This window comes from Anopheles gambiae, chromosome 3 (assembly GCF_943734735.2).
Source record: "Anopheles gambiae chromosome 3, idAnoGambNW_F1_1, whole genome shotgun sequence".
NCBI lineage: Eukaryota > Metazoa > Arthropoda > Insecta > Diptera > Culicidae > Anopheles > Anopheles gambiae.
The window spans coordinates 62947097-62972113 of NC_064602.1; the positions used below are offsets into that span (position 1 = coordinate 62947097).

Genomic DNA, 25017 nt, shown 5'->3' on the forward strand with positions numbered 1-25017 from the left:
ATTTTCTGTTTTAAATGTAGTTTTTAGAGATATTCGTGAAAATGCAATCACTACTTTTGTTCCTATTTTCGGTAGGTTATGCTCCTATATTCGGCAACGCGAATTCGGGTCGGAAAATGGTTTAATCAAAGCAAATAGGTAGATAAGAATATTTAAAACAGTTTCACTCTCTCAGTTACCACTTGGTTTCGGTGTTGAAAACCACCTTTTATTATTAAATTTATTTTGCCCATTTTGGTTATAATGCAGTTTTTAAAGTCTCTTTAATGTGAGTTACAAATAAAGTAGGCATTGAAGAAAAGAGATAGTCTGACGGCTATAGAGTACGGTTCTGACTGGCTCAGAAATGATTATTTTGCTCTGAAGTTAGTGAATTATTTATAGTTAAATTTATGATATTTGATACAAAAAATTTCGTATTATGTATCGACATACGCCTTGTAGTGTTCTGATCAAGTTTAAAATGAATACAGTCTGTTCCCGAGTTACACGGTTCTCGACTTATGCGGATTCGGAGATACGCGGTTTTCTAAATTTGACAGATTAAATGTCAAATCAATACAATTTGCTTCAAGATCGGTATAAATTGCATTTTTGCTAACAAATTGAAACCGCTTAAGAGCCAGAAATATTAGAATTTTCTGCACGAATCATAACAAATAAATGATAAAGTGTATAAAAGTACTACATTAAATCAAAAACTCGGAGTAATCAATAGAATTTTAGTAAAAAAACGTGAAATTCTACTTACGCAGATATTCGAGTTACGCGGATTCCTTGGGAACGCAGAAACCGCGTAACTCGGGAACAGACTGTACTCAGCAAAATCAAAAGTGTGTTATTGTTTCGGTTAGTTTCGGCAGGAGCCCACAGCATTGATCCGTCAAAAATCAACATTTACCGCGTACCTATTTTCTGCAGCATTTTTTTTTTTTTTTTGTTATTTTAAAATTCCAATTAAGCTAGAATAAATTCTGCAAGTATAGAATCTTTCATAAAAACCACACTTTTCTGATTCTCTTACTGTTCTTGTTCTCTCAATAACGAAACTTACCGAACTATTGCCTGACAGCAAATCTGCCGAAACTGCACATTTTGTTTCACATTTTGAAAAATACGCAGTGGAATGATGTGAAACTTGGTATATGAATAACAAATAAGAATATCTCTAATTTAAAAACAAGTGTTAATACAATTGGTAACGCGTTTTTGCATGATTTTACGTTGCCCTGTCATAAGCTGGTAAAGCTACCCTACTCATTTTTTTTTTATTTTATTCTTATTAAGGGCATTAAACAATTGCTATCCACAACACATGGTTCCACCAAGTGCCGTTTCATCTCTTAATCACCCACAAAGTTCGACATCGGAACGATTTTTCGTTAAACAGCCTTAAATCAGCTATGGAGTTCGAGCTGGCTATTTGGGGAATTGCTTAAGCAGCTCATTTTGGCACGCTGAAGATCGCTGCTCTAATTCGCCTTTTGCAGTAGTTAAACAGCATCAAAGTTCCAGGTGGTCCTTCTTAATAGCGCCTAAGCAGCTTCCTTATGCTAAGGTGTCATGGATTATTTTTTTATGTTTTATATTCAAGCAAGCGTCACCGATGAAATAAACAACAGGATTTGTTTTGTTTGTGCACATGTGTTTATTTTTAAATTCCTAATACAGGCGGTCCCCGAGATACACGGTTATTGGGGACCGAAAACGGCCGCAAAATACCGCGTATCTCGAATTTCCGCGTAAGTCGAATCTCGTGATTTCCAGCCAAAATATCTCTAATTTCCGTGCAATTTTACAAGTAGGGGGTGGTTTTAGCCACCAAATTAATTATTTGATATGTTTCTAATGAATTGAACAGTTTTAAACCTTTTTAAATGGTATTTTACATTCGATCAACACGGAAATTATTTGGTATTTCACAATGGATGTGTCAAATCAGTACAATTTGCTCCAAGAACTGTCAAATTTTGAAAACCGCGTATCTCCGAATCCGCGTAAAAGAGGTACCGTGTATCTCGGGGACCGCCTGTATTCATAAATTACAGTCTGTTCCCGAGTTACGCGGTTTCTGCGTTCCCGACGAATCCGCGTAACTCGAATATCTGCGTAAGTCGAATTTCATGTTTTTTGACTAAAATACTATTGATTACTCGAAGTTTTTAATTTAAATTAATACTTTTATACACTTTATCATTTATTTGATATGATTCGTGCAGAAAATTTTAATATTTCTGGCTTTTAAGCGGTTTCAATTTGTTAGCAAAAATGCAATTTATACCGAACTTCAAGCAAATTGTACTGATTTGACATTTAATCTGTCAAACTTGGAAAACCGCGTATCTCTGAATCCGCGTAAGTCGAGAACCGTGTAACTCGGGAACAGACTGTACACGAAATGTATCACAATTTATTGTACAATCACAATCACTTCCCTGACAATCCCTTCTTCAAGAAACTAATCTAACTTGTACAGCAGCAATGAGGTGGTTGGCGGCGTCTGTCTTTGACACATTGACAAAACCCACCTTGTACCAATGTCATGCATTAAAAAGCTATGAAGTTCCACCAAGTTCGGTGCACGTTCTTAACAAGCCTTAAAGTTCCCTCATGAACCCTACACATAGTGCTAATCAGCCGCAAAGTTCCAAAGAGTACCGAGTGATTGTTAAAAAGCGCCGTAGTTCCGCAAAGTACTTCTTATCTCTTAATCAGCCACAAAGTACGACATCGGAACGATTTTTCGTTAAACAGCCCCAAATCAGGTATGGAGTTCGAGCTGGCTATTTGGGTACAGAGGAAATGAGAAAGCTCTCATCCAAGCGAGGAAGCTCCACTGGTTAGGTATCCCACAGACAGATGGCGCCACCAGCTTTTTGGCTATTTTTAGAATGCATGAGTCGTTTCCCGTCTGCTAAACGAAGTATTTCTATATTCCGTTTAGGTTGAGAGCTTGAGTCGTTTAGAACCCGTTTAGTGGTCATTTAGTGGATTTGTGGCACTTGCCCAAATAACCAAATTGGCCTTAACCCACTGTAAAGCCACTTCAAACCCACGTGGGCTAGTGGTGGTCGATTCAGTCGTTAATCCACCAAATTTTAGAACAATCGGAGCTGTCAGATCTAATAAGATGTATTGACCTTGCCCACTCTTGGCCCACTTTTTCCAAACATGTTGATGAGAAAAAGATGGATCAAGTGCGGGCTAAGATCAATATGCTGAACATGATTTTAACACATCGATTACTTTAACTCATTCACTGACATCACAGCATAACTTCGGCAATATTATTAATAAATAAACTGTGCACTGACCAGCGAAATGAAACAGTCCATTTGCAAGTAAACAAACACAGGCATCCACAAATATGTTTCACTACAAATGAACTTAAACACACAAGTTTTATAGTTTCCTTTGCGCAATTAAACACATTTTGGGGTGATACATGTTGAGTAAATGAATTATCCGAGCATAAAAAAACTGACTTTAACAAACATTGAAGTGGCCGCTTCTGTAGATGTGTGGTTTAACCCACCAAACTGACAGTTTTTTTTGGCTTTGTTCGATGCAACTGGATTTTTAGTACATGACATTGGTGGCGTTTTCGGTATCTTGGTTATTTGGGTGGGTAGACTCTAGCCCGCTCCGCAACAAATGTTTTTGCAAATCAGACCATCGCATAAAATATTTGCCACGATTGGCCAACTGTCAAACTCATGCACACGGTTAAGCCGCCCGCCGGTTAATCCGTCCCCGGATAATCGACTCCCCTACTGTACTTGTGACGGTTTTTTGACGTTTCGAGCGAGGGTTTTGAAGGATGACCGAAAGAAAGCTCGCCTTGCCCTGTGGGCAGAGTGACCAGAAATACCGACATGCATATTTAGGGTTTGAAGGAAAAATCTATTTTTTTAAATCATTGATCTATAAAACTCAGCCAAATATTCAAATGAATTAAAATAATCCAGCAAAAATCAAATGACAGCACGCACGATAAAATCGTATCCAATGGAGCACTGCAGTAGCCCTAAGCGATCGCGTAGAGCCCCGAGAAAAAGAACTTCCCAAGTGCCTCAAATCCACTAAACGACCACTAAACGGGTTCAAAACGACTCAAGCTCTCAACCTAAACGGAATATAGAAATACTTCGTTTAGCAGACGGGAAACGACTCATGCATTCTAAAAATAGCAAAAAAAAAAAGCTGGTGGCGCCATCTGTTGGTGGGATACCCAACCAGTGGAGCTTCCTCACTTGGAGGAGAGCTTTCTCATTTCCTCTGTACTCTCTGTTCTCTCACTAAACGGCTTCTAAACGACTCAAGTTCTCTACCTAAACGAAATATAGAAAGACTTCGTTTAGCAGACGGCAAACGACTCATGCATTCTAAAAATAACAAAAAAGCTGGTGGCACTCTCTGTTGATGGGATTACCCCAACCAGTTGTGTTGTGGGCAGCCGTGCGTGCCGACCCCTGGACTTGCCGTGGCAGTTGCGCTGCCACCGGTTAACGTCCAGGGGGACGACAGTGTGTACACGCACACTGTCGCACACACTAAGCGCGCAAGGCTTAGTGTGTGCCGAGCGCCGAGCAGAGTGTGTTAGCGAGCCGATCGAGGAGGAGCTCTCGGCAGGGGCGCTCGGTGCGGCTGGCGCGCGGCCTACGTTTTAAAGTGTTGTCCGTTTCATCAGTATTTATTATGTATGTTTTAATATGTGTGAATAAAGTAATAAGTGTTTAAGTAAAGTGCAAGGAACACAGTTCATAACAAGTTGAGCTTCATCGCTTGGAGGAGAGCTTTCTCATTTCCTATGTACTGTTGTATGGTTTCGCATTGAAGTTATGCATCGCTAGAACTACAACGGCGATACGATTGTTTAAATACTAAACTCCAACAGAAACCACCAGCGCTGAAGCAAGTGAGATTTGAGTAATGATCGTTGGTGTTGATACCCGTGTATCTGACCACACGACTATTCATATAGATTTTTGCTCAGAAAGTTAGAAGGCTATATAGGTCATGATAAATTGAAACTTGTCGAAACACATTGCAAGAAAAGGATAGCAATATAATGATGAGTTGTAATACGCCATCTATTGTTCAAACCAATGAAGCTGTGGAGCTTTCATTTTTTTCTATGGATATTCAATTTTCCAGTCGTTTAAGCTTAATCTGTGGCGCTTGGGATCCACGTTTCCGACCACAGAACCATTCATGTAGATTTTTGCTCGGAAAGTTAGAAGGCTATATATGTCATGATTAGATGAAACTTGTCGAAACACGTTGCAAGAAAAGGACAGCAATATAATTATGAGTTGTAATATTCATTCCATCTACCCAAGCGCCACAGATTAAGCTTAAACGACTGGAAAATTGAATATCCATAGAAAAAAAATGAAAGCTCCACAGCTTCATTGGTTTGATCAATAGATGGCGTATTACAACTCATCATTATATTGCTATCCTTTTCTTGCAATGTGTTTCGACAAGTTTCATCTTATCATGACCTATATAGCCTTCTAACTTTCTGAGCAAAAATCTACATGAATGGTCGTGTGGTCAGATACGTGGGTATCAACACCAACGACTATAACTCAAATCTCACTTGCTTCATTGCTGGTGATTTCCGTTGAAGTTTAGTATTTAAACAATCGTATCGCCGTTCTAGTTCTAGCGATGCATAACTTCAATGCGAAACCATACAACAGTACAGAGGAAATGAGAAAGCTCTCCTCCAAGCGATGAAGCTCAACTGGTTGGGGTATCCCACCAACAGAGAGCGCCACCAGCTTTTTGCTATTTTTAGAATGCATGAGTCGTTTGCCGTATGCTAAACGAAGTCTTTCTATATTCCGTTTAGGTAGAGAACTTGAGTCGTTTAGAAGCCGTTTAGTGGTCGTTTAGTGGATTTGTGGCACTTGGGTATTGAGCAAACCAGAGAAGCTATGGAGCTTTCGTATTTTTTCTATGGATATTTAATTTTCCAGTCGTTTAAGCTTAATCTGTGGCGCTTGGGTTACCACCACTGAGAAAAAAATGTGCTTCTTAGTCTTTCTTTTTCTTATAATTGCTAATACAATTTTCAGATCGACACTTCAGAAAGACCTTCATTTGTGTAACCGCTGAACCAAATCTAATCCATATCCTAGATAAACATTTTGCATATTCTCGTGAGATGGAACTTTCATTTTGCACATTAGTACACCCCCCCCCCCCCCCCCCCCCCTCCCACACGTAACACTTCTTTTTAACTGAGTTTCGAGTTTTAACCTACCGAAAACTACAAATAAAATGTTGGTGCTCCTACCGAAATCTGCCAACATTATCTGGCCACACTGTTCACTTCACCGTCCAGCAGGTTTATAGCCGCGGGCAATGGATTCAGTTCTTTATCACTTTTCCCCTAGGCAAAAACGCAAAGCCACGGAAAGGAAAGAATACCAACACTCGGGGTGTTAGAGGTGTAGTGTGAAAATCGACCGCTGCTTTCCGTTGCGTTTTGTTCCGAAATAAAAACCGTGATCCGTGATGCAAAGCATGCCCGTGCGGGTGGTGATCAGTCGTTAAACTATGTACACAGTCGTTATAAAACCAACCAAAGAAGAAAATGAATTGCCATCAGATTCTCAGTGGTGCCTGTAATGCAGGCGATCGTTGTTTTGCTGTCGGATCCGTCGAAGGTGTTCCTTTCACAGTACGTCCACATTTTGATTTGTTCGATTTAGAATTAGGGGGTGACAAACTACACGGGGGTCTACGAAATACCCCGTGATCGGGGTGATTGATGGTGATTCACGGTCATTCACGAAGGACTCTGCTAGAAACAACCCTCCCCCCCCTCTCGCGACCTTTCTACCCTTTTCTATGCCTCTGCCAAGTGATATGGTGGAAGTGGTCAGTGGAACGATTTACATGTTGGCAACCAGACGAGATTGTGTGAGATTGTGTAAATAAGTGGGCAATTTCAAATAAGGGAGCAAAAATCAAATACGAAATTCCTTATCGTAAAGCTCGGCAGGCGACACAGTTATGTGAAGAACAAGAGGGTTTCTCGCGGCGAATGTGAAGTGTTCCCACTCTACACCACAGGTGAAAATCAATAAATGCCCAAAGGGCGAAAAAAACTAAAGTTTAGCAGGGTCATGCTGCAACTGTGTACATCTATTACGTACGTTGATCCATTGCCAAAAAGCTGCCCACATTCGGGCAGGAATAGTGAAATAATCGAAAAATGGAAAAACGGTGACGTTTGATAGTCACTTGACTGATAATTTTTCACTCTCTCGTTTGTGAACGCTCTCCCAATATTCTCATCGATATACGCACGCACACGCGCACATTTCTCATGTGCGACTACTTACGCGAAACAACAACCTGATGTGATGTGCACAGTGGTGTTGTTTCCTGCGGCCGGAGAGGAGAAACGCGGACGGTGCAATTATCTCCATATGATATCAATCTTTTGATTACGGGGGATATTAGTGGAGTTTTCGATTGTGCAAATGTTCCATTATTACACACGTCTTAAACCAGTTACGCTTCGAAGAGGGGTTTTACCGTTTCTTGGTTGCTAAAATTGATTGCAATTTGCACGTGAACATCATTGTTTGTGTTGATATCGCGCGATATGCTTGCATGTAGAACTAGATTCGCGCAATGATAAGCCAAAGGTAGGACGAACTGCTCCACAGGTCATGTACGGACGCGAGACCATGGCCTACTGCTTGTGTTGTTTGTTCATCTAGTTATCAACCATACTGCGGGGCTATTTGTTCTGTCACTTTGAACAGAAGGAAACGAGAAAAAAAACAACCACCACAACAACATGGAAATTTCACAGTTTCATTACAGACTGGCGACTTCACTCAGCCGTATGCCGTATTATTTACCCATTGTTTTTTTGTGACATACTTTTAGGCATACGCGGCAGGATGTAATATTGTGGTGCTAGCGAGCAACTTCGAGCGAGTGCAGATCATTCCCGGTGCGGTGCACAACTACATTCGCATCTCGGCATTAGATGCCAGCACCGATACGGGAAAGATAGCGGCCGCGTACGAGGACAAGGTATGCATCTTCGAACCAACGCCTCTAATCCACACGGAAAGGGCGTCAACGCACGGATTGGAGTACAAGTAAGCACACTGTCAGAGAGCCCTTTTGGGAGGGTTGCGGCACTGAAGAAATGCGTATGGCTTATATCATTTATCTTGTGATTGTTATTTTTTAGGTGGGTGCAAACCGGAAGCTTGCAGGCAGCGTCCCATATCAGTTCGCTTTCGTGGAACCTCGAGGGAACGCGTCTGTTGACGGGAGGGACCGTATTGCAGCTGTGGCACGAGCGCCTATCCAAGCAGGATGATGACGAGCCGGGCTGTATGTTAACCGGAAAGGCGCTAATCCTGTGTAGTTGCTAATTTACGCCGGTTTTTTGTGTGCTCTTCTTTCCAGCGGTTAAATTCGAAATCGGAGGAGAGCGTGATCCGAAAACGCCCACCGGTGAGGAGGAAGCCGATAGCAGCTCGTGGGATTGCGTTTGGAAATGTCACACCGCAACACCGGTCCATCATATGGCGTTCAGCCCGGATGGTACGCTGTTCGCTACTTCCGGCAAAAGCGATCGCCTGGTGAAGGTGTGGTACGAGAACAAATACAGTACGTATTGACTGGTCCATTTTCTCACCGGTTTGTTCAATTAAACACGAACGAACATTGTATCTTTTATTCTAGCCTTGTTTCCTAACAAAAGCTTCGATCAGTCACAGTCCCAAAGCTTTGCGGGTGCACCGGAAATTAGCTATGGGTTTGTGTATGTCGCGCATCCGCGTGCCGTAACGCATCTGTCGTGGCGCAAGACGAGCAAGTACATGCCGAAAGGCTCGGTGTCGAACATGTTGGTCACGTCGTGTCTGGATAATATCTGCAGAATCTGGGTAGAGACGGTGCTGCCGGAGGATGGGCTGGTGAACATGAACCAATTTGATCCGCTGGCATCGCAAAACCCAAAGTTCCGCACCCATCGGCACAAGCATCGGTTTATGCAACGGTTGAAGCACATGAAAACATGCTTCCACATACGCCGCCATGCGAAACACAGCACCGGCGGACCGAACGGTCTGAACGGGATGGGACCGGGCTTTGGTGGACCGGGAGCTAGCTCTGGGTTCGGCAATGCGCCGATCCCGACGCTACCCTCGACGTACAGTGTGCACGACTTCCATTCGTACGGCTACCATGGCACGGGCATGAGATCCGGGCTGCACTTTCACCTAGCCGCGTCGATAAACGCCGAAACGGACATACCGCTGGTGCCGTCGATGCACACGACCGACCCTTCCACGCAGCCCAATTTCATACTGCACTGGCTGAACAACAAGGAGATGCACTTTACGCTGCAAGCGGAAGGGATCCTGCAGGAGATGACGCGCAAGGTGATCGAGAAGGAGGAGATGCAAAATGCCTCCGGAAGCAATAGTGAGGGTGGGGGAGGAGTCGGTGCGAACGACCCCGGTGGAAGTCTGCTGATGGAGGACGGTTCCATAACCGATCACCACCGAAAGGGGCAGCTTAGAAGCGCACTGTCCCAGGAGGAGAGTAACAGTAGTGAGGAACATCCACCAATGCATTCGCAGCATCGTTCGCATTCGATCGGAGCAGGCTCGCACGTCGGGCTGCCCAGTCATCATTCGCTTTCGAACACCACGTCCATCAATTCGCTAGCGAACGATGGAAATCTGCACGTAACGGATTCGCTGGATATGAAGATCGATTGCCTGCTCCGCGACTGGCAGCACAGTCCGGATCTGCTGTTCTCGATTCATCCGATCGACGGCAGCTACTTGATTTGGGTGGTGGAGTGGTTGGACGAGTACCATCCGGGCTCGTACCGCCAGGCGCAGGTTTCCTTTTCCACGCGCATCCCGTCGGCTTTCCCGCTGGGAGACGCAATGTCGATGTCCACTACGGTTGCCCTTTACAATACCGGCGGCAATTTGGGCTTCCGAGATATGATCATGCGCGGGCCGAAATCGTCGTGCGGTGCAGGTGGGCTGAGCAATGGCGGACAGCTGGATGTTGTTAGCGATGTGGTCACGTCGCTTCCGAGCGTGATGGAGGAAAATGAGGCCAACGAAGATGATAATGCCGAGCAGGCCAGCAATGCGGAGACGGAGAATCGCGGAGGCGAGGAGACTGGTGACCACCACGCTTCGAAAAAGGACCATACTGGGGCGGACGGTGCCCCACTCGAGCAGGCCGATATTTTAACCGCTCCACCCTCGCCCACCATCTCGATGGTCACAAAGCATTCGAACGGAACGCTCAACCTGTGGCAGCTGACTTTTGCCGATCGAAGCAAGTTTTCGCAGGTGCTCAGCATTGGGCACGCCTCGCGTGCCTCCGGTCATCGGTTCCGGGTGAATGACATCACTTGCCATCCAGTGCTGCCGCTATTGCTGACGACGTCGCACCACAACATTCCGGACATACCGACGGGAGAGCCGGCGCAACCCGGAGGTGGGACGGGCAACCGTTCCGCGGGGATGCATCGCTCGAAAGATGTGTGCGCCCCGTCTGGATTCTGCTCCGAGTTGATACTGTGGCGCGTAGATGCCGTTGGACCATTGTCGCAGTCGGGTGGGGTGAGCGAACTCGCGCGCATCAATTCGCCGGAAATATCTGCGTTCAGTAACGTCGCCTGGATACCGACCCTGCTTCCCAGCACAACGCTCGGCAATCTGAGTAACTCACCGTCCGCCTGCTTCGTGGCCAGCGACGGTGAGTGCTTGCGGGTGTATCAAGCCGTGATCGATGCCCGCACGCTGCTGGCCGAGATTTCGAGCTCCGAGCGACGCTGCCGTAGGATGGACTCGCTGATGTCGCTCTCAACCGAGTCTTCGGAGAATGCTGGAATGTTGCCTCCCATATTGCACGACAAAATCAAGATCGTTTCGCAGCAATCGACCGCCCGACCCGGGTGCATCATACAGCTGGATGCGATCGACGATGCGACCCATGATTGGCAGAACACACAGTTTTTGCACGTGTTTCAGGAGCAGCTAATCACGGGAGAGCGCACGGAATCGATGGATCCGTTTGCTGGCGCGAACCACACCACACTTCCAGCTGGATCGAGCATCGATGCGGATGGGCTAAACCCGGACCTAAAGCCTACCATTGGACTGATGGACGGTGGTATGGGGGCGATGGTGGATCTGCAGCGCAACGCCCAGTTCGAGCAGCCGTTCTATCTCGTGGTGCTGGAGCGTACACAGAACGGCACTACGCTACACATGTGGCGCATCGTAATTGCCTCACAGCCGGCAGCGGCTGATGAAATGAGCAGCAGCATGATGTACGTGCCGGACAGTAACCTTGTGCAGGATTTGGACGATCCCGAGAATCTTCACCGGCCTTCGGTAGTGCCGGACGATTTGCCCAAGAGCGCTGGCCATCATCGGGCACCGCTCGATCATGCTTCGCACGTTAACATTTCCACAACGAAAGTGTGCACCCAGGAGCTACCACTACCGGACGGCGTGGATGTCATCCATGCTGCACCGGCAGCCGGTCATCTGAGCTCGTCCTCGATCTATCCAGCCTGTTTTGCGCCGTACATAATCGTTACCGCGTGCTCCGATTCGACGGTGCGCTTTTGGAAGTGTAAAAGCACAACGCGCAAGGAGGGCGGCAAAGGTGCCGGTGAGAGTGAGAGCAGCCAGGTGCCCCATTACGAGTGGTGTGAGTGGGAAATGATCCGCAAAGATCAGGAATCTACGATCGATGTGAACGGGCAGCTGCTGCACATAAGTGCGGCCTACTCAGGGCGAATTGCTTGCGCGTACAAGTACGGCAAATCGTTTACGCGACCCACGAAGAGCAGCGATCCGGAGACGCGCTTCGTCAACCTGAGTGTGGCCATCTACGAGTGCGAGTCAACCGGTGGCAGTGAATGGGTGCTTGAAGATACTATACACCTGAAAAATATTCATCTGCCCCGCATTCAGGTGGACCACAACTTGGATTTAAGCTACCTGTACGACACGCGCACACTGCAGAAAAAGCAGCGCCTCAATCAGGTACTGCACACCCTCTCGCATGACGATGCCAGGTCACCGCGGTCGGTGAATGGCGACGTTACGCCAGAGGCACTGGCGAAACCGGGCACGGGTCTGCTGGCCGTACCAAGCTTCAGCACGCTGCAGTCGCTGCGGAAAAGCATCACCGAACACGGTAATACGTGCCCGATCACCCAAAAGCATCTCGTGCAGCTGGACTGGGTTTCCAAGGAGGATGGATCGCACATTCTTACCGTTGCCGTTGGCAGCAAAATCCTACTCTTCACCCCCGTTAGCAGCGATCTGGCACAGTCGAACATGAAAGCGATGAAGGAATCGCAATCGACGAACCGGCCGTTACTACGCAAGGCTAGCTCGTTGGCGCAACCACATTTCAACGACGAAATTCGCTGGATGAAGCTACGCCAGATCGAGCTCACGACGGCCGACGGTCTGCCCCCGCTACCGATGCAGATCTCGTGGGTGCGGGACGGAATCTTCGTCGCCGGGATGGACTCCGAGATGCATGTGTACTCGCAGTGGAAGCCGCAGAGCAACAGCCTGTACAACGTGAACCCGCAGCTGGACATTGACGACATGTACGATACGCGCAACCTAAAGGATGAGGACCTTCGCTCGATGGCGCAGGACAGCACCCAGCGCCGGCTGGCGAACGTGTCCTCGATGCCGGTTCTGTCTCGTGTCAGCTCCATCAATCTTAACCAGATGCTATCGTCGGCAGATACGAAGAAGAAGAAAACACTTGCTGCGGCTAGCACTGGGCAGATAGGTGCGGTGGCGGCCGCTGCAGCTGCGGCCGATCAGCAGCAGCAACCTGGCCATCACGATTACATGACCGACTATGGGCTGTTCGAGGCTTCGCGCATTGCCTGCCCGGTACTGCCACAGTACCATCCGAAACAGTTGATGGAGCTGCTGAACTCGGGCAAAATACGTTGGGTTAAAGCGATCCTAGCCCATCTTGTTCGTTGCATCAGCGGTTCCTATACGGTGCGCGGATGCGGAGGAGACGAGGAAAGTCTCAACCGACAGGTATGCTTGGCTAGTGAACAGCTCAAACGTTTGACCTTTCCCCAGTTCCCCCTTTCCCGCTCCATCCGCATCACTTCCAAATCGGCATTGGTTCTATCGCATTATGGCACTTCTAGCAAAGTGCAATCATTTTCATAGCACGTCTCCTGACGAGTGGAGTGTGCAGAGGATCATAATTGACACCCACCGACGGAACAGTGTGTGTGTGTGTACGTGCGTGCGTGTTTATGTATAAGTGTTCGTGTATGTCGCTAATATTTACCTTGTGTTGCTAATCTTTTAGTGCAACTGTTGTCATCCTTAGTTTGCTCGATTCAGACGCTTACGATAGTGACGAAAGTAGCAGCTGGAATGCATTGAAAGCATCGTTGAATCGTTAGCCCAACTATCTGGTGATTGATCAAGCAGCAGCAGCAGCACCATTACTTCTCACTAGCATGATTGATCGGTCGATCGATTGTTCACGCATTTGGGCATAGCGGTTCTTGCGCTATATTGTTCCGACCATTCTGCATTACTTAGCCATAGCGGATCGATAAGCACAGCACAAGTTCATCTCATCAAAACTTTCCATTTTATTTTCCTTTCCGGCACACTTTTCCACATGCAAATGATGCCATCGCACGGACCTTGCGCTTCTCCTATCTTTTACTATCTATCACTTTTCACATGTTTCCATTATCTTTTCTTTATTTGTTTTATATGTGTGTTTCCAGCGTGGTTGGTCTAGAACTCGCACTCTTTCCATTAGCTGCCCGGCAGGCACCGTTAGTCCTCTTGAACCAAGAGGATCGACGACACAGGTGCGGTTTTTCATAATTTTAACACTTTCTCTCACTTTTCTACATTTTCGGCTGCTCAGATTCAATATATACATTCATCTTCTATATGTCAAATGGATGGGTTTGGTTTACTTACTTTGAAGCTTTTGATAAATCTCTCCTTTTCTTGCTACCCTTGTGTTATTGTATCGAATGATGCTCAACTACTCGTTGTTGAAAATGAATATTATTTTTCCCGACTTGATGTACCCCTTAGTGTTTGAAAGATGTATGTGAATTGTTGAGTTCCAAAAAAGGGGAAAAAATCTTTCGGGGATTCTTGCCATTTTTCGAGTTTATTTCTCAAATGGTGTACCTCCTTTATATTTTCACGAAGAACAGTAACATGCACAGCTTCATATAAAATCTTTAATTAAAGAATCTCTGGTTCTTCAGCAACATGTATTTTTTTAGAAACCCCTACACGTTTTGTGTCTTCATTCCCGTTATCTTTGCCACCGTAAAGAAGAAAAAAAAACATTTTGTGATTATATCTTGTTCTTATCTTTGTTGTAAAAGTAACATAATGTGGGCACCATTTCCCTGTGCTAAATTGTTTTATCACACAGTGTTAACATAAATGAAAACATTTGCAAAACAAATCATCCTTCTATCTATCACATTTGGGTATTAATCTTTTCTAACTCTATGGAATTGTGTTTCTTGTATCTGTGAGTCTTATATCATTTTCTTTGGATTGGTAGCATTAGAACAGTTAGCAATTGTTTGCAACAGGTAGTGGATACTTATCTCTTCGTATTTTGTATGAAAACCTAAACTATCCGAGTTGAGTTTAGATATCATTTGCCATCAATTTACCACTTCTCTGTAGTAAAGAAATAGTTAATCAAAGATGCAACGTGTGTATGTATCCTATCCACAAAACTTGTTGAAGAATGTGATAGCTCAGTTGTTGTAGATGCTATGTTGGTTACAGCAGCACGATATAAGTTTATATATTGATTTATTGCCTCAATGAATGCAAAGTTGTAGAAAGCGCTGTACTATTATCTCATAACATACTTACTACAAATGTGTTGTACCACACCGAATCAGATTCCAGAGGAGCTAACGCTAGACTATGCGGAAATTACATCCATTCCTCCATTGCCCTTGTGGACTCTGCTGGCAGCAGACAAAGAATCGACCAGTAGCAATTTGCAGCAAAATGACGAAGTGAAGGTAAGCTCTAGCGCCAAAAACTATGTTGCGAAACTGTCTAACCCGATGCATGGCTTCCAATGTGTAGGATTACAATGAACTGTTCGAAAGCAACACGGCGGACGAATCGCTTGACGATTTGCTGGACGATGAAAGTGGCGGTGGTGAGACGAATCGCCACATGGATCGACGTTCCTCGCTGCCCGAAAAGCACTTCCTTTCCCATTTCGGTCCCCGCCAAGGGCAGCTGCTTTCGCGACTGCTGACCCACACCCATCTGCCCGGACTGTCGTCGCTCGATCAGATGCATCTGCTCGCGCTGGCAGATACAGTATCTACGTGCAACATTGACTTTGCGGAGCGGTTTGCGATCGATGCTGCCAAAACGGCGATCGCGAAGGAAAATTTGACCGGCGTACCGAACACGGAAAACATTTCGACCGATTCGCTGGACGACTGCGGGCTTCGATTTTTGCTAGCAATGAAACATTACAACTATTTGCTGCGATGTTTGCCGATTTCACAGCGCCATTCGTTCCAGAAGCAGGGCGTCGGGACGTCCAACATCGTGTGGGCATTCCACTCGGAGAGCGAGGAAGAGCTGCTGAATCTAATCCCATCGTACGTGAAAGGCCAACCGAAGTGGCACGTGCTGAAGGAGCTCGGCGTCGGATGGTGGCTGCGAAATAACAACCTGCTGCGCCAGTGCATCGAACGCCTGGCAAAGGCGTCCTTCCAGGCCAATCAAGATCCGCTCGACGCTGCCATCTACTATATGGCGATGAAAAAGAAATCAGTCGTATGGGGACTGTATCGTTCGAAAAGGGACGAAAAGATGACTGCGTTCTTTGCAAACAATTTCGCCGAGGATCGCTGGCGCAAGGCGGCATTGAAGAATGCATTCGCACTGCTAGGAAAGCAGCGATTCGAGCACGCCGTTGCGTTCTTCCTCCTGGCAAATTCGCTCAATGACGCGCTGGAAGTTTGCTTAACGAAGCTGGAAGATTTGCAGCTCGCCCTGGTGATTACGAGATTGTACGAAGGAGAGCACGATGCCACGCCGCCGAGCTTCAAGAAGCTACTGTACGAGGAGGTATTGGGATGCGACAAGAACGGTGAAAATCAGGACCTCAGTCGTGCGCATCCGGATCCATTCTTGCGCTCGATGGCACTTTGGATATTGAAGGATTACTCCGGTAGCTTGAGCACGTTGCTGGACAGCCAGATCGGTAGCATGCATCCCCTGTTCGATGACGAAAGTGCCGCTCTTGGTAGCGCCTCCCATCATGACGCCGGTCATTCGACAAACCCGAACGTGTTCAACTTTTACGTCTACTTGCGTACCCACCCACTGCTCATTAGGCAGCACATAGCCTCTTCGGCACAGGACAAGAAGAGGGCACAGGTCGTCATTGCTGGCTTCAGCTACGGCGATACTAGCACTGTGTCAGGCGGGTTAGCAACGGATAAGCAGATTCAGCTTGAGGACTCCATTACGCCCCTGGAACGGCAGCTTTACTTCACCACTGCCCACGCTCACTTCAAAGCAGGCTGTCCAGCCTTGGCACTGGAGGTGCTGAGCAAATTGCCGACCAAGGTGATCGAGCAGGAAACGAGCAATGTGCAAAGTCCCGCCAGCGGACTCGACGCAAAGGACCAGAGTACACTCATCGCAACAGGTACTTTAGACTGGAGTAACGAAACCAGTGGTAAAGAAACGGCCACATCGTTTGATTGGGGTGCCAGTACGGGTAACAGCACAGCTATGGACTGGGGAGCACCGGTGTCGACCCAGCTCAATGGTGGTGAAGATGAGTTTAAGATCGTATGGGATGATGACGGTGCAGCTGCCGGCGATGACTGTGAGAGCAGCGATGACGATGGAGGCATACAGATAAAGAAAAAACCAGAACCGGACAGCCTGCCGCTCAATAAGAACACCGACACTGAGTTCGAAGATGGCGGTTCTTCCGGCGGTGGCAGTCTGGACATAATGGCACAGCAGCTCAAGTTTATCGCGTGTTTAAAGATACTCATGGAGGAGCTTTCGACACTTGCAACCGGCTTTGAGGTGGACGGTGGACAGCTGCGATACCAGCTATACGTGTGGTTGGAGCGCGAGGTAGAAGCTTTGAAGCAGCTGTGTAACTACAGCACCGGCGACTCGGAAAATACCGCCATTGAAGACACAACGACGAACGCAGAAGTGGTGGATCGCGATACACCCGTGCTGGCGAACAAATTCCAGCACGATAAACCAACCTTGCACGAAATTCTAATCCAGGAGAAGCAGGACTTCGAAGCAAAGGTGCAAAGGGCGGCGAGACGCAAACGCTGGCTGAAGGCTAACGAAACATTGCTGCGAACGTTGCTAAGCTACTGCTCGCTGCACGGTGCTAGCGGTGGCGGTTTAGCTTCGGTTCGCATGGAGCTAGTGCTGCTGTTGCAAGAGCTGCAGCAGGAGAAAACGCAGCAACAGCTGCTGAGCCCGTTGCCATTCCCGACCACTCTGCCGCTGCTGAGTGCGTGCGTTGCCGGTAACAAAACAGTCATCGCAGACCCGCTGCGCTATCTCCAATCGCACACGCACGATATGCTACAAACGATGGTCAACATGCGTACACCACCGCACATGAACCGCGCATACACGTTTCCGAGCGGTATCTTCGTCCTGCGTGATCTTGCCGTCGCGCTTTCCGCTTGCATCTACCAATCGCTGTGCGACTCGGACACGTTCAGCGTGAAGCAGTCGTCCTCGTCGATTGACGGTGGTAGCCAGGGTTGCCACAGTCCCGGCATGGAGACGATTGCGAAACTGAACGCAAGCTGCCAGAGCACGCACCTGATGGCAAACGCGGCCGCTCATCAGCGACGTCGCAAGTATTCGACCGATGAACCGCTGGCGGTGAGCACACCGCCCTCCAAATGGCCCGGCGTGACAAACCTGCGAGCGCTGTTGGCACGAGAGAAGGACGAAGATACACCGCGGCTGAACGTGCTGCTATGCGAGTCGTTTGTGGCCGCTTATATGGCGCTGTTCGTGTACGCTCTGACCACGTGCGATTGTCACATCCTGTACCGTCTAGCCGGGCAGAACTTCTGCGACAGCTCCTGGTCGACACTGTTCGGCGGTGGCGTAAAGAAGCTGTTGCGCAAGGCTACCTCGCACGCGCAAACGGCCCAGACCGTTCAGGCGCAGATGCAGCAGGAAAGCATGGAGGGTTCTGCCGAGGCTGGAGCTAGTAGTGCGGAAGGTAGCGTCTGGGGTGCGGTAACATCGCTTACGAAACATCGTGTGAAGCTAAACATGAAACTGCTGGGACCGTTCGCTGGACCCCAGGGTGCATCGAACATGAAGGAGGACAAACCCACGTACCGGGAGCAGTTCGTGCCGCCGGAAATGTCTATGGTGTCGTACTTCCTTACGAAACCTATTCCCAAGGGACTGGGGGCGGACGAAGAGGAGTATGATTCGGCCGACTCGGCCGTATCGGATCTCGACGACGAAGACGAGGATGAGGATGTGTTCAACGATCCGCTAAACAACGACCCCAAAGCATCGCAAGTGTCGGCCGCCGTCCGGAAACACCGACTTGAAAATACCGAACATTCGAATCCGAACTCCTACTCGTGGTGCATTATGCGTTTCGCCTTAATACGCGTGGCGCAGAACCAACTGCAATCGTTCATTGCAATCGCCGGCATCGAAATGCAAGGTAGGTAGTTAGCTAATTCCAATCAGTACTGCATTCGTATTACTCCATTCCCTTAATGTTGTTTCGCTCTAGAACTTCCTGTGAGCAGTCCATTGGTACATGGCATATTGAGATCGTTGTCATCATGGCAAGATCTGCTAAAAGAGGAGCTAGAAAATCGGGGACCTGCTTCAGTTGATTACATTCCAGGTAATTTGTGCGACAGTCAACGCTAGTTTTATGTTAAATTTAATTAGCTCATTCGGCTGAATGCGTTAATGTTGCTTAAATGTTGTGTATTGTATTTCCAGGCTGCTTCATTGAATCCGAAGCGAAGGGTCCAGCCATTCACAAGTATCGCTCGTTGCTGGAACGTTCCAACACGCCATTTAGCCCTTGCTTAGCCGCATCAGCGCCCGCTAGACGGCTGTGGAACTATTTGGTGCGCATTGAATCCGTACAGGAAATCTTTATACGGGCTGTGTTCGGCAAGAAAAAATCCTCCTCCAGTGCGTTCGACCCTGGAACCGGACTAGGATCCGCATCCGCTTCGGTTGTTGACTCCGGAACGCCCGTCGGCAATGAAAACAATGGAAGCTTGGCGCACCATCAGCAGCACAATCAAAACATTCCAGAACCGGTGCGAATCATACACAAAGACCAGGAGCAGATATCAGCCTTCTGTCTTAATATGGTAAATCCTGGCCTGCTCGCACTTGCCACCCCCAGAGAGGTGCAGGAAATGGATATATCGTTGTTGCTCGAGTCGCCCAACTGGATGGAGGATGAGTGCGAGATGGACATCATGAATTTGTCCAAGGACATCGAATCCCTCGCTTCGAGCAATTTTCTCGTCATACACACGTCGACGGATAAGTAAGTTTTGGATACCACCGGTAATATTGTGCACGACGTTTTACTTACGCTCAAACGCGCATTCCGTTTTACATTTTAGGCATCTGCTTAATCAAAACATTAGCAGCGCTCAAAACTATGGTGCACCTTCTAGTCCCCAACCTGGCATTGCTGGACAATCAGGCCGCGGAGCTTCAGTGGTATGTATTTACATGTGGTAAAGCAATTCATTTTTAAAGAAAACATCAAATTTTCACTGTTACACTGTGCAATCATTGTCGGTGAATAGTTTGTATGCGTATTATTCCATTCCGCATTCCAAATGCATTCATTTGGAAAATATAATCGAAACATGTACAAATCTTCATAATGTGTGCGTGTTGATGGACAGTTAATGCTTTCTGTTTTGCGTCGTATTTTAACCAAAGGCTCATCTTTGTATTTCATCTGATAATGTTTACGGATACGGGCAATTCTCACCAGTTAGGGAGTTTATTATTAATTAAATAATCAACTATCTAAAAATGGTCTAAGCAAATGCATAGCGCTAAGTGATGTTATGTTATTGTTTTTAACAATAGATATATCTATAATGCCAAATGGTAAATAGCCTGAAGACATATCTACTATTATTACTTTCGTTTCTTCCAGTGTATGTTATTGTCTGCTGCCATTTGTCTCTGAGATTATTTCTATTTGCTTTCATTATATGATGAATAATATTTTTCCTATAATTATGTAAAGCCTATGCCATAATGACCATGTGTTTAAAACCAATATTGAACCATTCTCTCTCTCTCTCTCTCTTCTTCATTCTGCTTGTAATGCATATACATGGATTTGTGCCGGTCACTCTTCTTGCCGTCATGTACCGAAATTTAATGTATAAACTATACGACGGTATTGCATGGCAAAAACATGTCCTTCCTCCGAATAATTCATCCTAATGTGCTAACATAAACGTTGGAAAAATTATCATACACGTGCAGATCAAAGGAGCTACATTCCCCGGTAGTCAGTGTCCACGGTTCTGCAAGCTGGTTATCGATCGTTCTAAACATTTATTGAAACCGGTACATTACTTTGTTGAATCGATTCATCATGTTTTTGTACTTAACCTTTTAATAGTTGAGCTCCTTCCTTAATGTTTAGTTTTGAAATTATGAAATCCCCTTCAAATATCGGCTTGTCGGCTTTTGTACTTTGTTTGCTGTATGTTTCACGTTTGTTTATAATACTTGGCATAGATTAAATAGTATGTTGAACCATGATATACGCTTCTGTTTGTGAAGAAAGCAATATTGAACATATATCTGTATCACAACACTTTTTTTTTTAATAATTATTTGTTTTACGTTCACAATTGTAGATATATATGAATGTATAGTTATTTTTGATAATGAATTTAATGTTTGCACTCATTATCAATGATAATTTTGTTTTCAAAAATATACCTTAATGTATGAATTCATTCATTAATGATCCGTCACATTTCAGCATTCTGTTTGGTAAAATGTTTATACATACATTTGATTGTTTCAATCTGTTTTGCTTTATTGTTGTGTATTATGCACGTATTAATTAATAATTAATAGCAATCGTATCGATCCCGCAAGATAATGGTATTGACTTTTCATCAATTCTTCAACCACAAGGTGCTGAAACATAAAGTGGATAACATAAAGCGGATGTGTGCCCATCCGCTAATGCCGCTGTACCTTACAGGCGGACAGGACGGTTCGGTGCAGATGTGGGAATGGGGTCATCAACAGGTCGTCTGTACGCCACGCTCTCCGGGAACGTTTGCAAAGGTCACACGCTGCCGGTTTTCGCAGCATGGTAATAAATTTGGCATCGCTGATGGTGATGGTAATCTTAGCCTCTGGCAAGTGGGCCTCGCTAGCCAAAACAATCGCCCGTTCTTCGTAAGTACAGCTTAGTGTTATGGTCAGCAAACTAATGTGCCACTTACTAATATGTGTTTGCGTGTCAACCCTTTTAGACGTACCAATGCCATAACAAAGGAATCACAGATTTCGTATTTCTCGGATCATGCAGTCTAGTGGCAACAGGTACCTTTACATTTAGAAGGGAGTTGCGAACGGGGTTGTAATAACTGATTTGTTTTCCTCTTTTTAATGCAGCTGGGCATAGCTCCGAAAGCAAAAACGTAGCGATATGGGATACACTTTTACCACAAAAGAAGGCTTTGGTAGCGGGTAAGTGTAAAGAGTTATGCAAGTCTTTGCTCCCCGATTTGCTTGCTAATCCGCTTGTTTTTCATCCTATCGTTGTAGCCTTTACGTGTCATGATCAGGGTGCTTCTAGTCTAGCGTATGCACCACAGCATCAGCTTCTTATTTCAGCCGGTAAAAAAGGTGATGTGAGCATTTTTGATGTTCGTCAACGTATTCTGAGACATCGGTTCCAGGTAAGCTTACAACTAACTGCGAAAAAGAATTACAAAACAGTTAATAGTAACTTTTTGCAGGCCCACGAACATCCAATCAAATGCTTAGCGATTGATCCGAACGAAGAGCAGTTTGTAACCGGCTCGGCTGATGGTGATATTAAGGTGAGCATGATTAATTTTACACTTCGAAGTGTTGATTATTGGGGTTTGATGTGCAAATAAAAAATGGATCCTTTATTATTTTTTTTTACCCAAATGCGCCACCATACTACACAAAAAAGGTTTGGGGCCTGTCAATACATACCCAGCTGTACAGTTTCATGGGCGAGCATGCTCGGAGCAGCTTTTTCAAGCACATCGGGCAAGGCGTTACTCAGCTGCAGATAGACCAAGGAGGCCGACTATTTTCCTGCGGTGCTGATGGTTCAATGAAAGTCCGGCAGCTACCTGATCGCGAATCGATCGTTCATTCGCTGTACTAAGAATGCTTAGACAAATTCGTTAATCGACACCACCACCACCATTCTGAAAGACCCACGCCGTAATGGCGCACGCATAACAAAAGGATTGCAAAGAAAAACAGGAATAGAAACGAAACAAACTTTAAGTAGACAAGTTGTAGAAATCATTATTACAAGTATTAACGGAATGAAATAGAATGACAATGTTGAAGGTGGCAGGGGGGAAGGGAAGCAGAACTAGATGAAATGAATGTTTGTTTTGTGACCCGTTTGAACCAAAACCAATAATTTGGGCTGTTGACATGTATGAATGAGTAATCGCAAACCACCTCAGAGTAAAGATATAGGGCAGGATTATTTAATGTTGTTTTATTCCAAAAACTTTGAATATGATTTAGCTTCACATCATATTAAGATTCGTATAGTTTTGCTCATCGTTAAACATAACCAATTTGATGTACGTTAAGCATTGACGTTGTAAACCCCATCTCGCTTAGAAAGTATAATCCGGCAGGCGATGAACGATGAAGAATGTGACTGACATTAACGGGAGAGGAAGTGTGTTATTGATGGAAGAATACTATAGAATACATTAATACGACTCGTATAAGGTTTAAACCGCGTCCCTACTAATTGAGCGAACGTATTCGTAACGATGTGAGAGTGGATCGGGGGAAAAATGATGATTACTATGAAGAAGATGAAGCATAATAGAACATAATAAATCTAGGAATGCAACACACCGCAGACAATACCCATATTGAGATGCTTAACGATAGGATAACGTTATACCAAAAATAAAACAAAACAAAACAACAAAAAAACACGGATCCATATTAAATTAAATTAAACGACAGTCCGCATACAATATAATCAAACAAATAGGGAAGGAGCTAAAAGGGCAGAATGCTTCGGAAATTCAAAGCGATGTAACTAATGTGTGTGTACTCAAAGATATCGAATGGCGCCATGTGGGGTAGTAAAGTTAACTGAACTGAAGGCAGTAAACAGCTAGGAACCCTTTTCGGGAGGAGACAAAAACAAACACACACACATGGAACGTAACGTCACACGATCGTCGTGTGCTACTTACATACGATTGTGTTGCTATTGCAAAGATGAGATAGAGCAATGAAAATGGACTATATATGAAATGCAAAAAAGGGTGTTATGTAAACTGGTTAAGCTGAATAGTTAGCACCGATAATCGACTAGTATTTAGCAATTAATTGCGAATTCCTTCGAGTATTGTGTTGATGCTCATTATTCCTGCTGGTTGGTTTTTATCGTTTTATTGTAAAATGCTTCTTTGTATATCTCCAGTTGCCTGCCGCCGCTGTTGTTTTCAATTCGGGAAAGTAATTGCTATGTTTTAAAATAATTATTTTCTATTTCAAAAATTCTTACTAACATATTTCTGCCGTTGAGCGAACGCTTTGATATTTCATTTATATAGTATAAGCTACAGCAATTCAACGATACAAATGTTTCAATGGTCGTGTTAAAAACACATACGTGCGTTAACACTCAAACCAATAACTGTTTCAAACCGATGCTCCAATTGAACTTTAACAAACACAGGTTATATAATGCCGCAAGCAGTCGCGGAAGGTTTATTGTTAAAAATACACTCAAACACACTCTATTGTTACTCTTTATCTATCCTAAAACCAAACAAAAATTAAATGTAACACATGGAAAAGACAAAATTACGACACAGCCCCGGCACCACAACCGGCAAAAGTTTAAATCGATACAACATAAAAAGGTGAAATAAAACAGCATATACACGGTGCAATATACACGTAACTCGGATCTAGTAATGTGTCTCTAAGCATAAATGTACGAAAGCAGAACATTGAGGAAATTTATTTTACCGTTAAAATTATTCAGTCAGTAAACGCAAACAGCGCCACATAACCGACCGATACACCAATATGATTGAAAAGTATTGAGCAGATTATGCTAAATGATATTTAACGTAAGATACATGATAAAACCGGGAGTTATACAGCTCTTGCAATTTTGCGTATTTCAGTTTTGTTTATATCTTTTACCTGGTTACAAACATTTTTTTTACAAACACGTTAAGTTCGTATGTTGCTCACGGTTTTCCTTCTATTCCTGAGTTTCTTATTACCACGTGCAATCAATATAATCACTTTCTAATATTTCATTTATTCCCTCTTCCCTAGAATCAATGCTATGTTGTAGAGACTAATGCTAATAATATAATCTTCTATGTTAGCCACATACGTAGTGCATGAAACATTTTATAAGATACTGTTATATTTTAGACAATGGGTTTCGTTTGTTTTGTTTTACAATGTTGATCAATTGATTTGCCTTTGGGTTTATTTATTTAATTTGTCAATAAATGTTATATTATGTGCAAGCTTGATTGAAGTTGGTCTTTGTGTGTTATCTGAGCAGTGATGTACCAAGTCGGTTATTTTCATCTTTCGGCTTATTTCCCACAAATAACACCCGCTAAGAAACGGT

At 45.1% G+C, this 25017-nt stretch overlaps 1 protein-coding gene across 3 annotated transcripts; it reads left to right on the top strand.

Moving 5' to 3' along the window:
• The first annotated feature begins 6386 nt into the window (after window positions 1-6386).
• On the top strand, window positions 6387-24916 carry LOC1275236 (dmX-like protein 2). 3 transcript variants are annotated; one of them, XM_061660839.1, is made up of 18 exons: window positions 6387-6694; window positions 7918-8135; window positions 8231-8376; window positions 8452-8655; window positions 8731-13109; window positions 13826-13912; window positions 14987-15112; window positions 15180-18807; window positions 18880-18996; window positions 19098-19662; window positions 19742-19841; window positions 20631-20714; window positions 21297-21566; window positions 21644-21713; window positions 21786-21860; window positions 21939-22072; window positions 22133-22216; window positions 22336-24916. In XM_061660839.1, exons 1-18 carry the CDS (start codon window positions 6608-6610, stop codon window positions 22534-22536), a joined length of 10575 nt encoding a protein of 3524 aa, XP_061516823.1. In that variant the 5' UTR covers window positions 6387-6607; the 3' UTR covers window positions 22537-24916. The 3 variants fall into 3 exon arrangements, with proteins under 3 accessions (XP_061516823.1, XP_061516824.1, XP_061516825.1); XM_061660840.1 differs by lacking the exon at window positions 20631-20714; XM_061660841.1 differs by lacking the exon at window positions 13826-13912.
• The last annotated feature ends 101 nt before the right edge of the window (window positions 24917-25017 follow it).